Below are 17,338 nucleotides of genomic sequence, written 5' to 3'. Positions count from 1 at the left end.
AACCATGTGTCAACTTACTATACATACGAGAAACCATAAGGATGAGTACTAGGAGTCCTCACTAAAGATGGTCAATGACATGCAAATAACTATGGCTTGCTTGCATGGTTGGGACAATTATTTGCATCCCATTAATCAGTTCTATTCTTCTCCTTTCCAGAAATGATCCCTTTCTGACAGCCTGGTAGGTTCCTCATGCCGGAGGAAAGAGCTCTGTATTTTCCAATCTGGCCTTCCTATCCCATCTGGGATCTCATCCGACCCCATCTCATCAAACTAAAAGAATCACTCCAAAATTCTAATTGACAGAAGGATCGATAGTACGATCGTTTGTCATTAATGAGCACTATTAATAGCACCCGATCCAATCGAGCACACAGTCGATCATTTGGGAGAATGTATTGTTAATGGACAAAAAGTGAGCATGTGGAGTAAAACTCATTCATTAAAGGGTGTTTTCCTACTTTCTATTACCCGTACAGCTATCATATTTGCTTTTGTGCCCATAATATTGTCTGTTTACAAATTACAAGTTCCCAAAGTACAGGTTATCTACTCTGAAAGCTGCCATTGCATGTTATGCATAGTTGCTGTAATTATATATTAAAGTCTAGTGATTATTTCTCAACGGTGTGCAAGCTAGAAGCAGAACTCATTTTCAGCACAGCTAGGAATGTAACAGAGCAATGTAAACACAAGATAATGTTATCTCCTCTTTGGATGCGGATAAATCGACATGAGCAAGCTCCAGTAAGAGTATATATAAGCTCATCAGATCACTATGTCAAAATATGTGTGTGCAGAAAAGGATCCCATAGACACTATGCACATACCAACAAAGAAGGATCCCATAAATTGTACCGCACCACATAAAGCAATGGAAATATAGAAATAAGCTTTATTGTCCTAAATTGTTATAAAAATATCAAATCAATTAAAGCGGATCCGAGATGAAAAAACGAACTATAACAAGTAAAGGTGGCCATACACTGGTCGATTTGCCATCAGATTCGACCAACAGACAGATCCCTATCTGATCGAATCTGATCAGAGAGGGATCGTATGGCTGCCTTTACTGCAAACAGATTGTGAACCGATTTCAGCCTGAAACCGATCACAATCTGTTGTGGTGGTGCTGCCGCCGCTCCCCCCGCCCCCCCCCCCCCTCCCCCGCATACATAACCTGCTCCGCCGGCATGACTCCCGGGTCTCCGCTCTGGTCTCCGGCATGCTTCCCTTCTTCCTGTCTGGGGGAAGTTTAAACAGTAGAGCGCCCTCTACTGTTTAAACTTCCTGCCGGGACAGGAAGAAGGGAAGCATGCCGGAGACCAGAGCGGAGACGGAGAAGAGCGGAGAGCCCGGGAGTCGTGCCGGCGGAGCAGGTAATGTATGCGGCTCTATTGCGTCGGTCGTCGGGCACTCGAACGCCGCTAGCGATGCGCTCTTTACCCGCGGGCGATCGACGGTTATTTTCCGCATGGCGCGATCGACGGGATCGGACAAAATGGATCGAAATTCGGCGTGTAGCGTGAACGATTGGCAGCAGATTCGATCCCAGCGATCGAATCTGCTGTCGAAACGGGCGCAAATCGGGCCAGTGTATGGCCACCTTAACTTGTCTATATATCTTATGTAAAGTTTAGATAGTTTGCACAACAAATCTAGCTGCAAACAGCTTTAATAGAAAATGATTATTTCTTCCTGTGATACAATGACAGCAGCCATGATGTTTGTAAACATTACACAGAGGCAGGCTTATCTGCATCTTGAGCAAAAAAAAAAAAAAAAACGAATCTCCCTCCCCCCCTCTGCCTCTGAAATCTCTGGCTAGTAATACCTCCCCCTCCTCCTGCCCAGACTGAGCTCCCATGAGCCCTTGCTACTGTCTGAAAGTTCCTTGGCTCTCTGAAAACCTGTGGGCGTGGCTTGTTTAGTTTATAAGGAATTTGAGTATTAAAACAAAAACAAAAAAGTATTTGGCGTGAGGAATGCCCTATAAACAATAGGAAAGGAACACAATTATGCAATGAGTAAAAGTTCATCTCGGATCCACTTTAAAACCAAAAACTGTCCAGGGTATACACAATATCTCAATAAAGATACAAATATCAAAAATATCCCATTCACGTCCTCATCCCTAAATATTGCAAATAGGTATAGCATAAGGGGAGTAAAGTGCTCGTGCTAGCAGCATAAATACAAGTTAATGAGGAAAAAATGCCTCCTTTTCAACACCTCCATCCTTCTTGTCGGCACACTTCTGTACTCTTGTTGGTCCCGATCGGCGGTCGGGAGGGGGTTAAAGCCTGATTCTTATATACTAAGGATGCTGTTTGGCTTGCATTGAATGGCTACCATGTGTTTATCCTTAAATGGATGATGATGCATCAGCTGCTGAGTAATCTCTTTTGGCTGCACTTGTCAGATTATTGCATTGACATACTCTATTTATTGGAAGCATTTGAGCAATCATTATTGGATTTAATTTAAAGTGGTATGATTCTCAGTATTTCTCCTTTCCTCTAAAATAGCTTTTTCTTCTTCAACGTCTTCAATGGAAAGCTTGCCACTGCATTCAAACAAATGATAACATCTTTTGTTTACATTGCTTAGTCTACTACAATTAGTATACATTCCTAGCTGTGCTGAAAATGAGCTCTCTCTGCTGTAGACGCAGAGAACTGGGAATTGATCACATGATAGATTTTAATATATAAATACATCAGCTATGCAATAAAATGCAATGGCAGCTTTCAGAGCAGATAAACTGTACTTTGGGAACAGGTAATTTGTAAACCGACAATACTTGTGCACAATATGGTAACAAATATGGTAACTGTATGGGCAAAAATAGTAGGGAAACATTTTTTTTTATTGAATTTTATTGAATGTCCCACTTTAAATTCTCTCCTGCTTCATAGCAATACTTTGTTCACTACTTTTGCACCTCACGCCTGCATCATTCACTGTTGCATGTGCTAAACATACTGAATGATTTTTGAATTCTCTGTAGACAGTTTGAATGGCATTAAAGAGACTCCGTAACAAAAATTGCATCCTGTTTTTTATCATCCTACAAGTTCCAAAAGCTATTCTAATGTGTTCTGGCTTACTGCAGCACTTTCTGCTATCACAGTCTCTGTAATAAATCAATGTATCTTTCCCCTGTCAGACTTGTCGGCCTGTGTCTGGAAGGCTGCCAAGTTCTTCAGTGTTGTTGTTCTGCTATGAACTCCCCCTTTCAGGCCCCTCTCTGCACACTGCCTGTGTGATATTTAGATTAGGGCAGCTTCTCTCTTCTCTCTTATCTTTTACAAGCTGGATAAATCGTCCTCTGAGCTGGCTGGGCTTTCACATACTGAGGAGCTACAGACAAGGGCAAAGCTGTTTGCAGGAAGAAAAGAGCAGCCTGAAACTTCAGTGCATGAGAGATGCAGGGGGAAAGGAACACACAAAGATCTCTTGAGATTCAAAAGGAAGGCTGTATACAGCCTGCTTGTGTATGGATGTATTTTCTATGTGTGGACATGCTGTACATCAACCTACTTCCTGTTTTGGTGGCCATTTTGTTTGTTTATAAACAAACTTTTTAAAACTGTTTTTAACCACTTTTAATGCGGCGAGGAGCGGCAAAATTGTGACAGGGGGAATAGGAGATGTCCCCTAACGCACTGGTATGTTTACTTTTGTGCGATTTTAACAATACAGATTCTCTTTAAGGTGGGCATACACTGATAGATATGCAGCAGATTTGAACATCAGATTCCTGTCAGATGCCTGTCAGGTGGAATCTGACAGGAATCTATTGGATGTGTGCCACATACTAGGAACAGAAAGGGTTCCTCCGGGTTATAATACAACTCTCATCTATTTATCCCATTGTGGCCCTGGAAAAATACTGGCTCTGGGATCATCGAATGGGAATGTATCACTGATTGCTCTGAAATGGTTACTAACCGATCATACTACCTGAACGTCGGCCATGGATATTCTTGAATGGTTTTATATTTGGGGATGGGCGAGGCTGGCATTGCTTTTGCTATGAGCTATTCAATAAAATATGAACATTTTATTAGAAGATCTGTTATACTAACTTTCTCTTACTTGCGTCTTGTCTTTTCTTACCTTATTCAGAAAAGGGGGCAATAACTAATCCTGCCAAGCTGAATGATAAACTGTGTTTACAAGTCGTAACTTTTAAGCACACCTGACCTGACAGCGATATGGAGGCTGCCATTTATTGCCTTTTAAACAATGCAGATTGCCTGGCTATTCTGCTAATCCTCTGCCTCTAATCCTTATAGCCATAGACCCTGAACAAGCATGCAGCAGATCAGGTGCTCTGACTGAAGTCTGACTGGATTAGCTGCATGCTTATTTCTGGTGTGTGATTCAGACACTACTGCAGCCAAAGAGATCAGCAGGGCTGCCAGGCAACTGGTATTATCTAAAAGGAAATAAATATGGCTGCCACCACATGCCTCCTCACACAGTTATCAGCTGTCAGAGGACACACCCTCCTCCACTGACACATCAACAGAGATACACCTCCTCTACTCACACAGTTAAATGACAGAGACACGCCCCCTCTACTCACACATGCCACGCCTTCAAATTCTTGAAAATGCCTCTGTGTTTGAAGAAGGACCTCCAAAGAATCTTCTAAAATGTTGCACTCTGCGAGCGTCTGTTCACCGACATTCTCTATCCAGCTACCCACCTAGGAGCGAGAGAGAGAATGTTAAAAAACATGCTGTAAGAGAAAGAAAAAGGCTACAGAAAGTGTTATCTTTCAGCAGCTCCATGTCAGCTCCTAGACACCTAGCTTGTGGGTAGAGACAGGTGAGAGCTCAGATGCTAGTGTTGGCAGCTGCTTTTTAACCACAAGAAGACGGGGCATACAGGTAAAGAGACGGGACATAGAGGTATAGAGACGGGACATACAGGTATAGAGACTGGGCATACAGGTATAGAGACTGGGAATATAGGTAAAGAGACAGGACAGAGGTATAGAGACGGGCATACAGGTAAAGAGACGGGACATAGAGGTATAGAGACGGGGAATAGAGGTATAGAGACGGGGAATAGAGGTATAGAGACTGGGCATACAGGTATAGAGACCGGGGCCTGTGCCCCTTCTCCTGTGGTCTCTATGGCAGCAGCACCTCAGAACATTACAGTGGCATTAGGCAGGTTGTAAATCAGCAGGTCTTCTCTAATCACTTTCATCCTATGCCAGAGGCCTGCTGCTGCGGATTCAAGCTGGTCATATACTAGTAATCTGATGTTAGATGTGATAAAATATATACAATATAACATGTACAGTGCTGCGGAAGATGGCGCTATATAAACACTAAATAATAATAATAATATTAATTCACGCAGCTGAAGCCAGTCTGAAAGTGTAATTAGGATTTCAGTACAAACTAATGTGATGTTGAAAGAAAGGAAACAATAGTGGTTTGTGTTGTGTTGCATACAGTAGCTGTCGCACACACACCACATTCATATACTGGCTAAGCACTAAACATTTTTAAGCTGAACTTGTTGGGTGGAGTCCATGAACTTGTTGGGTGGAGTCCATGAACTAACTAGGACTCGCCCCCTTTCATGGCGCCCATTTCCCCTTGCTTTGGTAAAACCCATATGTATCTCGTTACGCCAATAAAGTTACTTTTGATTTGATTTGAGCTGCCTCTTCCTCACCTCCTTAAACCGCTCTTCAAATGCCTCAAAGTCGATGACCAGTTCCATCTCCTGGATGCGCCTGTTGGATAATCTCACCAGGGTGTGGACGCCTTCATCCACTCTGTTATAGAGCTCAGACGCCACTTCCACCGCCTCCCTGAGGAGAGACAGGGGAAAAGCTCACCAGTAAGTAATAGACATAATTAGAACTAGTGATATCCATAAACACACATCAGACTCCACTATCTCCAGCACTTGTCCTAACGTCACCCTGGTGTCTCCAGCCAATCACACGGTTCCCTGTGGCAGGACATAAGCGGCCTGTGAGCGCAGGGGAATGGCATGCCTCACCACAGACACAGCAGTGTAGACAGCGAACAGTGCAGCAGTGACAGCCACTGTGACAGGAGGCATTCAGAGACCCGGGCCAGCTTATACAAGTAAGGCTGAGTTTACAGTGGGACGTTGCGTTTTGATGTGCAACGCAAAATTACAACGCAACAAAAAAAGTCGTAACTCTGAGTTACCGTGGAATACAGTAGATACAGTGGAACATACAGGCAATGAAAAGTATGCTTACCTCTATCTGTTAGGGCACGTTTCCACTTGAGCCGCACGCATCTGCAGCGGCACTTCCGGGTCTGCAGGTACGCAGAGGAATCACATAGCCGTCCCATGCACAGCTATGGGATTCGCAGCCTTCCGCACCATTTCGGATGGATATGCCAGCCAAATCGCTAGCGCAAGTGATTCGGCCGGCGGCGCTATTGTTCCCTATGGCAGAGTTTCCCCGCACGATTTGCCTGCGGGGAAACTCTGCAGATTCGGCGCAGAGACCGCACAAGTGAAAATGCGTTTAGAGCAGGAGTGTCAAACTCAAATACAAAGTGGGCCGAAATTGAGCTCTAGGGCCAAGTCGCGGGCCGACCTCAGTTATAAAACTAAGAAATGGGCATCCGTATAGGAACACATGCAGAAAGTTTACACGCCACAGCCAATGTATAGAAATGGTAATAAATCTTGGAAACAAAAAGGGCAAATCAAAAACACTTGAAGTGTACCAGAGACGAGAGATGCTTACCTTTCTATACATACCTGGGGCTTCCTCCAGCCTCATGGGCACAGATGGCTCCTTTAAACCTCAATGTCTGGTGGCCATATCTCTCCCTTATACATTTCCCTGGTGTCTAATAGCCCCCCCTCCATCCCCTATACAGTTCCCTGATGTTTAGTGGTCCTCCCTCCCCTATACAGTTCCCTGATGCATAGTACTGTCCTCTTCCACATATGGCTTCCCTGGCTTACCCTCCAATATAGCTTCTCTGGTGGTCCTAACTGGGCCAAACATAATGCAAAATGGGAAAACCACCTGAGGGCCAAATCTGATGGCTCGGAGGGCCAGAGTTGGCCCACGGCCCGGAGTTTGACATGTATGGTTTAGAGGTAACGTACTGCAGCAGTGCATTACAATTAACACAATATTTACAACGTGACTAACGCTGCACTGTGAACGTCGCATTGGGTTAACATTGCAGTGCGGTAACCTGCGTAATAATGACTGCATAACGCAGGACAATAAGGTCCCACTGTGAAAATAGCCTAAATGTACCTGACTGGACTGTGAGAATACACTCATTACACAGCCTGGAGGTCACTGACAGAGGCACGAGAGGAGAGCACATCAGAGCAGCAGAGAGACACGAGCAGAGAGACACGAGCAGAGAGACACGAGCAGAGAGACACGAGCAGAGAGACACGAGCAGAGAGACGCAGGAATTACACTTATCAGGTGCGAGAACAGGAGGAATAAAGACACAGTAAGAGAGGAAAGTCATGTAAATATTCTCTATATACCTGTGGAGGGCAAAGTGTTCACCAGTCTCACATGTAAATACGCTTCATTTAGTGTTTCCAGTTTATGGGAGTCCGAATGCTCAGAGTCCGACAGCTCCAGAACAAGTGTCTACACAAGCGCTAATAGCAGACAACACTGAGCAACTCTCAACCCAGCACCTCATTATCCACATTATGGGCAATTACTACCTGGCTTCAAAGACCTCCACCTCCTCATAAAGGGAACCTGCGGAAACCCTTTAAAGTGACTCACCTCAAACATACTGCCGATGTCTACTTCACAAGACGAAAGGTGGCCACACACACGATACAATAAAAGCTTCCAGTTTCATGGCAATTCAATAAAAACAATCAGTTGTACAGAAAGATCTAAAGCTTTTTTTTTTTTTTAATTTGTTCAAGAAATCTGATCAAATTTTCAGTTTTTTATCCCTATATAAGTCAATCAGAAGTGGAGGATTGTTCTGATCAATTTTCTATGAAAATTGAATGGTGTAGGTTGCTGTTTTCTTAACCACTTAAAGAGGAACTCCAGTGAAAATAATGTAGTAAAAAAAGTGCTTAATTTTTTACCATAATTATGTATAAATGATTTAGTCAGTGTTTGCTCATTGTAAAATCTTTCCTCTCCCCGATTTACATTCTGACATTTATTACATGGTGACATTTTTACTGTGGGCAGGTTATGTAGCTGCTCCTAGCTGTTTTGGCTGTTAGAGACAGCTGTAAACAGCTAATTCCTGTCTGTGAACATTGTTACATTGTGGCAGTTTGCCCAGAGTACCGCGGTACTCAGAGCTTCTTGTGGGAGGGGTTTCAGCACAAAATCAGTCATACAGCGCCCCCTGATGGTCTGTTTGTGAAAATCAATATATTTCTCATGTAAAAGGGGGTATCAGCTACTGATTGGGATAAAGTTCAATTCTAGGTTTGAGTTTCTGTTTAAAGACCACAGGCTTATACCCCCTAGTAACCAGACTATTTTTTACAATTCAGACCACTGTAGCTTTAAGGGCTCACTGCACGGCCGTACAACACAGCACACAATTGATTCCCCCTCCCCCCCTTTTTTTTCTCTCAATCCCTCCTTCCCCCCCGCCAGCCAATGACAGCGATCGGCTGTCAAAGGCATCAGTCTATGAGAGTCGATCGCTCGTGTCTCCCCAGGGGACAGCAGTGACATGGCTGACCCCAGTACAGATCGCATCACTGTACGGTGTAAATAGATGGCGGTTTCACCATCTAACAGTTTGCCGCTGGTAGACGGATGATGGGGCGGAGCTCCGTTATTCAAGCGGAGATGCGAGCGCAACGGCACGCGCGATCCCCTGCAAGCCACGCCCCCGAGGACTTAAACTTAATTGCACAATTGTGTGTGGTACATTGATCAGATTTTACAAATGTTACAACCAAATTAAAAAAATGAATTGTAATTCTTGAATGGAGACTGTATGGGGTAAGGGAGGCCCCCTTAATGGTGCTCATACACAGTACAATAAAAAAAAAAAAAAAACTTTCAATTTTTTCTTTTTTTTTTACCAAAACGATTAAATCAAAAAAGTTGAAAATATTTTTTTATCATGAAAAATAAACGATTATCCCATTTTTCTATAAAAATTTCCATCGAACATGTTGGAAAAATTTTTATATTCGATCTAACGAAATTACCTGAAAAAAAAATGAAAAAAATTGTAGTATAATGCTGACCAGACACAGGATGATACTGGCCCAATCGTGAGGGGAGATTTCGGATTTCATGCTGCAATCTATCAGGCATTGGTCTGCGGTGTATGGGCACACAACAGATCACTCTTTGATCAGATCCGACTGGAGAGCAGGGGCGTAACAATAGACCCTGCAAGGGATGCAGCCGCAGGGGGGCCCAGAAGCCACAGGGGGCCCTGTCCTGAGAGACTGACAACTAAGGGCAAGGAGAGAAAACCCTTTCTTTTATCTGCACAATTGCTCTAATGACTGCACCTGCTCAGCCACTGATAAGGAATCATACAAAGTTTTGTAGACAATGATTTGCAGACAGTACCTATTCAGTGTGCAGGGGTAGGGGGCCCCATCCAAAGTTTTGCAGTGGGGCCCTGTGATTTCTAGCTACGCCCCTGCTGGAGATGGATCTGTCTCATGGTCGATCTGCCGATACATCGCTCAACAATGATTCACAAGTGCTGCTTTACAATTTACAATTCTGAAATGATTAAAAAGGGAATGTTAACTTGCTGGAGTGGCTTTGCTGCTCATTATCATGAAGTTTATTTTAGGAAGCGTTATAATTTGTGATTAGACTATTGCGGAGGAGACACTGGATCCCGTTTCAGAGGCGCCGCTGACAGGTGTCTGATTCCATACACAGAGGCAGCAGTGCATTCTGGGTAGAGAGTCAGAGGTCAGGCCTCTTTCCCGTCACACAGTCACTGCTGGCAGACTGGGGAGAGGAGTCTGGGCCAGAGGACAGAGCCATTTCACACTTCCAGCAGCTTCAGTCAGATTCCAGGCTTAGGGTGGGGATCCTGGGGGGAGAGAGCGGCTGGAAAACTGTCTGCGCGAGTCAGAACTCTGTACTGACAGATAACCCGCGCTTCCTCCAGCACCTTCCCTATCCAATGCGGCTGCCATTCCTCACTGCCGCACTTTAACACTCTCAATGCTAGATAAAGTGCATCTCTGGTCACAAAAACAGGGCAGTATCGCTTTCCATGTGGCCAGACTGACTGTTCTCATGATCACTACTAATGTAGCTCTGATCGGCGGGTTTACTCTCACTTTGTAAGCTTGTGAGTGGGGATGGCCCTGCTTAGGAGAACTTATGCAGAAGCATGCGATCGGTTTGATCAGCTGATAGATTTGTAAGGTTCTGATTTGCTGTGAGGACTTCCTGGTTTACCACATGATCATGACCAGCGAATCAGAGCCTTACAAATCAAACTGATCACGTTTCTCCATGAGTTCTAAACATTCTATCCCTACTTGAGACTCACTTTTTTTCTAAGATTGGTGAGCTAGGCTTTAGGAATATCGGATAATACGTTGCCTGGTCGTTCACAGATGCTCTGAGGAAGTTGCATGTTGACAGCGAAACACGTCTCTTGCATAGAGATCCACTGCATAAAGCATATTAAGTATCAGCTATGTCACACTAGCCCCCATGCCAGCCATTCCCAAATCTGGATTCAGCTAAGAAAAACTGCATTAAAGGATACCAGAGCCCAAATGAATATGAGAAATGGGTGGAGCAGGCATGTGTGGTGAACTGTCCTGATACTCATCGCTCCCCCCTGCTCTCTATTCTGCCCCTCTGATTATCCTAAGTGTCCTCCGGCCCCCACTTCCTGGTCGGCCGAGTCGGGCATCACTTCGCCTGTGCTGGCCTGACAACACTTGTCCTACAGCACGCAACTGAGGCCGGGAGCGCTCTGCAGATGATGTCATAGAGATGTTCAATTTTCCCATTTTTTTCGACCAAAACCAAACGAAAAAAATCGACTGAAAGTCAAAAAGAATCCTTTTTTATCAAGAAAAACGAACGATTACCCAATTTTTTCAATAAAAATCTGATTAGAAATGTTGGAAAAAAACGTTATATTCGATCTAATGGAATGATCGAACGAAATTATCTAATAAAAAAAAAATTAAAAAGTAGTACCATGTATGGGCGCCATTAGGCTGGAGGTCACACTCGGACACTTTTTGCCCGCGATTCACGCTTCCTATAAGATAATTTACAGTGCAGCAATTGTGGCAGGTTTGCAGTTTCCGGATCGCAAATGTCCCACATGTAGCACTTTCCCGGCGACTGCGGTGCGATTCTCATTCACTGTAATGAGAATCGCAAAACCCAATTGCCGAAAAATCGCAGAACAACTCCATGCAAAATCACAATTGCAAGGCGATGTTTTGCATTGCTGAGTGTGAACTGGGCCTTACAGCTTATAAAGTTCTAAATAATCATTTCATCAAAGCTCCCCCAATGTCTCAATTGTGACTTGGTCCAACCAAGCCTCCCGAAATCTGACAGCAGCAATTAATGGCTGCCGAATGCATTTCAGTGGTGGTTATTACACTGCAAAGCCTGATGGGGAACTGAATATATGGAGAGCAGTGGGTGGGTGGTTCAGAGCTTAGCAAGTGTACCCAGATGCCACTGTTGCAGCTGAGAGCGAGTATGCAGAAGCCAGAAACCCCCACCTCATTCCCGACATATAACAGATGCCGGGGCTGCCTATTGTGGCCACAGACAGACTCTCCTCCTGAATAGCATCATTTGAGTTAAAAGCACAGTTATTAAACAGAATAGTTATTATGAATTTTGGTCGGTACAGGCGGGTGGCAGCTTTATTACAGCTGAAATGTGTTGCAATAGATTAGGGGAGTTATCAGGGCACATAAAGTGTTTTTCTTACTTGGCTGTACTGGGGTTTACAAAGACTTTATATAGGTAGAAAAAACAAATTTTTGTAAAAGTAATACCTTTTAATGGCTAACTGATAAAGTTAAATGATGCAAGCTTCCTGAAGGAGGGGACTAGATCCCAGAAAGCTTGCATCATTTAGCTTTATCAGTTAGCCATTAAAAGGTATTACTTTTACAAGACTGGTTTTTCTACCTACATAATTTGTTTGGCTAACACGGTACAGAAACTTTTTTTGCTACTATCAAAGACTTTCTAAACACTATGAGAATGTGAAAGTGACATCTAAATCTCTGCATGTATCAGATTTCTTCAGCCATACAGCAAAACACATGCTGGATGGAGCAAACTGTCCGCAAGGCTCAGCTCCACACGCCATTCTAGAATAGTCAGTTCAGGGGCTTGATGATGTCATGGCGGGTTTGAGTTACACTACAATCATCAGACTGCACAGAGTGGCCCCTCGCTGATTGCCATGGGCTCAGCTGACATTATCATATGCTGCAACAAGCCATTCAGCCTTATCCCTCTGCATTCTGAGCAGTACACAGTGCCAGCACTGGCTAAATGTACCATTCACAAGGGGTTTACATAGACTGCTAAGGTTTAATTTCAAACCAAGTCAAAAACTCCTCTCTCCTCTCTAGATTTACATGGATAAACGTAACCTTGAAGGGAGGAGCCTGAGCTGGCCTTACCTCTCCTCACCTGCTCTGGAACATGGAGCAGTAAAAGAGCCGCCCACAAGGCTGGGGAAGGTCATCAAGGACACTCCCACTCAGCTGATGAAGTTTTGGAAACAGACACACAGGCTGTATGAACAGCATCCATACGCTTTGGAGTTGCAAACTCACATTTGTGCATGCACACACACAGAGGACCATGAAAGGGCCCTCCTAATCTGTAGAGCTATGAAGAAAGATGCATCAGGACACCTGAGAATGTGATGTACGACCAGCTGTAGAATTTTACCTGTAGTCTTCTGTATGAGTGACACATGACTCCTCCTTCCTCAGCCTGGCCAGCACAGCGCCCCCTTCAGTCTGCAACTTCACCAGCCTGGAGTCCTCCAGAACCGCCCTCATTAGCTGTCCGAACCTCGTCAGCTGCAGAGTGGCCTCCTGCGTGTGAAGGACAGAGCGTGTGAACAGCAGACCCGATGCTGGATCCATCTACAGACACACATGCTCAGCATCCCAGCAGGCTTTACAAAGTACAACACAGAGACAGCCTGCTGGTCTTATTGGACTCATAGGCAACCCTCCATAGTTTGATGTATTAGGGGACCTGAACTTAGTACTTCCTCTCTGCTCTAAAAGATGAGGAACAGCATAACCTTAAAAAAATTATTTGTTACAACTGGTACAAATCCTAAAATAAATCTATGGTGCTTCCTACTTTCATGGAGGCCGACATATTGTTAACATCCTGTGTTTAAACATTAGCTGCTCTAGCCGTAGAAGAGGAGATTCCTGAGCTGACAGCTGAGGGATCAAATTACAACTTGTGATTAGTCACAGATGATGGGGAATTAGACAGGTTAAACTCTCTAAACACATACAGGGTGCATTACTCTCGGTTTTCCTTCTGTCCTGTTCAAGAGTTCAGGTCCATTTTAAGCTGGTCTCCTGTACCATTTCCATCATTACACATTAAGGGCCAGTGCACACCAAAAACCGCTAGCGTATCCGCAAACGCTAGCGTTTTTTGAAACGTTTGAAGCGTTTTTTCAGAGGGATTCTATGCATGTGCAGAGCGATTTTCTACATATGCCTAGCGTTTTTGGGAGTGTTTTGGTGTAGCAGATTTTATTTTTTTTGTTACAGTAGAGCTGTAACTGAACAGCTTTTGTAACAAAAACGCCTGAAAAACTGCTCTGATCTACTGCTATTCAGAGCGGTTTTCACCTTTCCTATGAGGCAGAATCACCTCAGAAATCTGCAAAAATGCTGCAGGACCCGCGTTTGCGTTAGGGGAAAAAACGAATCGCTTTGGTGTGCACCATCCCATTCACTTTCATTAGCCAGTGTTTTTAAAAACGCTCAGAACTGCTCTTAGTGCTTAGATGCTTAGTGTGCAACAGCCCTTAATCTGTTACCCTCCAGTAAAGGACGCCCTGCAGTCTTCCGCTGTGACCTGAAATCTTAAGTTCATTTGTCCCATTACAGCAGCCCCACCCATAGTTAATGATAACCTCCACCTGGGCCTCAGCTATCAGGAGTCAGTCGGCTGAAGCCTTCACCTCCTCAGGCGCTACCACAACAATTTCCCTGCAGCCACCCCATACCAGAACTAACGCTGGGTGGCCTAGGCAGGATGTGTTCTATTAATTTCTAAGGGACAGAAGCCTGATCTTGCTATGTGCATGGTGCTGCATCTTTATGCAATGAATGAACGCACCGCAACCCATGCTGTTCATTGCGTCTTCTCACACTATGCATTGTATCATTCCAGCGCACTGCTGCGCATAGGTTTCTCCACGCTACATGTGCGTTACAATGCAAATAGCCCCTAGATGCAGAAACTGTCACTTGCATACCTGATGATTAGCTCTTTCAGGCAGAGAAAGAAAAAGGGAACACAGCATTGTTATTTGTGTGCTAGGCACTGTACATACACATGTCTATCTCATCATGTCACCTCGGTTGTCCTTTAACTTACTCTTTAAAGTGTACAACTTTCAATTGAACTTCCTGTATCAGACATTTATATATTTGAGGTAAATGTTTTTACCATCCCTGTATGTGGTCAGTACACAAAATATTCATTGTACGAGGCTCCAATATCAGCCTTCATTGTACAATTCAATCATTGAAAAAAAAGACAAACAATTTTTGTCATGGTTTGTTGTGCTTTTTTGTTGTGCTTTTATGATGGTCTGTGTCTCTGCTGCAGATGTTTCCCCACTTCCCCACAGGAAATCTCTCTCAAGGCCAAATTGTAACAGTCACTGGAAGACGAGCCCTGCTGTGACATTTCTCATATCAGCAGAATGCGCAGAAGACCCCGACTGACGCAACGGAGCCAGTTACCGGGGCTGATCGCGGCTGAACGGCAGACCACGGGACGACGGCTCAGATGTGCTTATGTGGCTGGAGGAAGCCCCATGTAAGTATCAAATCTTTAGTAGTGGCGCACGTCACTGACGGGGCGTGGGAGCCGCCGCACTCACGAATACGGAATTTTGCCCTCCGCTTGAGGTGAGCACACCTTTGATTGGCAGGCAGGGGTAAGGGACTATGGTCAACCGCACAGAGCCAATAGGAGGAAGAGGGCATTTACAGCAGCCAATTAAAGAAGTCAATGGGCGGGGGGAGAAAGTAGACCACGTTGGCTGTAATTATGCACAAAACAGGCATAAATTACAACTATACAGTGTCCGCACACGCTCCTGATGAGTCTACTGAGATGAAACTAATCAAGCGGAGGGGACACGGATACAGCCATATGCGGGTGTCACAACAAGGAGGGATTGGAGTGAGCAGTACGACTTCGCCCACCGAGCGGCTCAGGAGCGGGGGAGAGCCCGATAAAACTCCATGCTTTTATATCTCCATGTTTATAAGTGCGCATTTATTTTATGATTACATTTTACAAATGGCTTTACGCTACGGAGGGTCTGGTCTATATTCTATATTTGAGGTGATGTGACAAGAGTAACCCAGATACGTTTGGACACTGAGCGGGGATCCAGCAAGGCAGGGGGCGGCCAGATGACCCCACAAGCGCTGTAGACCTACTTAACGGAAGGTCATTTACTAAGGGTGAGTTGCCACTGCTTGGGGTGTAGTGGAGAGCATCTGCACTGACAGGATCTGTACTGCTACTGCAGGACTCAGCCAGTGAAGCAAACAATTATTGTGGACTGTGTGGTGCAAAACTGGGACACTAGCTGTCTCTGAGCGCTCACCTAATTTTAGTAGGACTGTAGCGCACCACCGGTTTAGAACACTCCAATATATATATATATATATATCTGTGCAGTATACGAGATTTGGATTGTACATTTTTAGTAGAAGTCCTACCGACACTTTTCTCCATGTTTTAGCGTCAATCTGGGTTTACACAAATGCAGATATAACTTTCGCTCACATTTTTCTGTACTTTCTCCCTGTAGAACTGTAATCTCCCCCATGCCCAGAACACAGGAATACAGGCCTATGGCATTACCTCCGCCTTCTCTGGCAGCAAGATGCTCTGCATGCTCTGGATGGCGCTCTGCAGGAACACGTAGGCATCGCGGCAGCTGTCCTGCAAGTTCTCCAACTTCTGCAAGGAGAGATGAGATGAGAGAATGAAGACAAATACCAGCTTCATTCAGATTAAGAATCTGCAACATTATTATATATTCCAAATTATTATTAACATTTATTTAGAAATCAGCCAACATATTACACAGTGCTGTACAATGAATTAGTAAAAGGAGCAATACTGAGGTGCTTACACTGTAATATGTGGGGGAGCACAGGATACAGAAGGAGGGGGAAGAGGACCTGTCCAATCAGGGTTACAATCTAAGGGTCGGTTCGCAATTTTTTAACTTCCACTCCAGGGTTACAATCTAAAGGACTTTTTTTTACTTTCACTTAGCACAGAAGTGGATCCTAATGTTAAAAATAGGATCTGCTGCCACTTGTTAAAAAAACGGATCCGTTAGCCGCGCTGCGGTAAGTGGAACGCAGAGTCCAAACTTTGCACATTTTACAGGAGTGGTCAGGAAAATGTATTCAATAAAGGCCTATGAGAACGGACAGTGTTTGTTCTCACTAGGCTAGACGTCGCATCCGCTTCAATCACCACCATGATGTATTAGTCACGTGTCCCGCCGCCAATCGCCACTGCTCTGCCCCCGTACACAACCTGGTGCCCGGCAGAAGCATGGGGATCTCCACTGGAGACCAATGGGAATCCTCAGGAACAGGGAGAATTGGTGTATTGCCTCCTATGAAGAAGGACCACGCTTCTGTTGGCCTCTGATCAAAGTACAGAGGGACAGAGCGATGGCGATTAGCGGAGAGTCATGCGAGCAGCGACTGCGGGTGAAGCGGACGATGCAGATTGCTACAAGCGGATGCAAAATGGATGGAGCTTACCTTGCCCATTTTGCATCTGCTCAAGTGCAAAGAGGGCCTGTCCCATCAGGCTTACAATCTAACAGGCGAGGGAACACTGGATACAGTATGAGGGAAGAGGACCCGTCCCATCAGGCTTACAATCTTACAGGTGAGGGAACAGAGGATACAGAAGGAGGGAAGCGGACCTGTCCCATCAGGCTTACAATCTAAGAGGTGAGGGAACACAGGATACAGTATGAGGGAAGAGGACCTGTCCCATCAAGCTTACAATCTAACAGGTGAGGGAACACAGGATACAGGA

The 17,338-nt window shown here is 44.7% G+C and overlaps 1 protein-coding gene across 2 annotated transcripts in view; it reads right to left on the bottom strand.

Annotated features, from left to right (window-relative positions):
* PLEKHG4 (pleckstrin homology and RhoGEF domain containing G4) overlaps positions 1 to 17,338 on the bottom strand; it is a 202,385-nt gene that overhangs the window by 69,588 nt on the left and 115,459 nt on the right. For both annotated transcript variants that reach the window (XM_068260278.1, XM_068260277.1), the window contains exons 9-12: positions 16,133 to 16,231; positions 12,935 to 13,083; positions 5,707 to 5,845; positions 4,598 to 4,720 (exon numbers count right to left, since the gene is read on the bottom strand). In XM_068260278.1, the coding sequence (XP_068116379.1) occupies positions 4,598 to 4,720; positions 5,707 to 5,845; positions 12,935 to 13,083; positions 16,133 to 16,231 (510 nt within the window). The remainder of the gene's footprint in view (positions 1 to 4,597; positions 4,721 to 5,706; positions 5,846 to 12,934; positions 13,084 to 16,132; positions 16,232 to 17,338) is intronic.

This window comes from Hyperolius riggenbachi, chromosome 11 (genome assembly GCF_040937935.1).
Source record: "Hyperolius riggenbachi isolate aHypRig1 chromosome 11, aHypRig1.pri, whole genome shotgun sequence".
In the NCBI taxonomy this organism is placed as follows: Eukaryota; Metazoa; Chordata; class Amphibia; order Anura; family Hyperoliidae; genus Hyperolius; species Hyperolius riggenbachi.
This window is presented reverse-complemented; position numbering and strand designations above follow the sequence as displayed.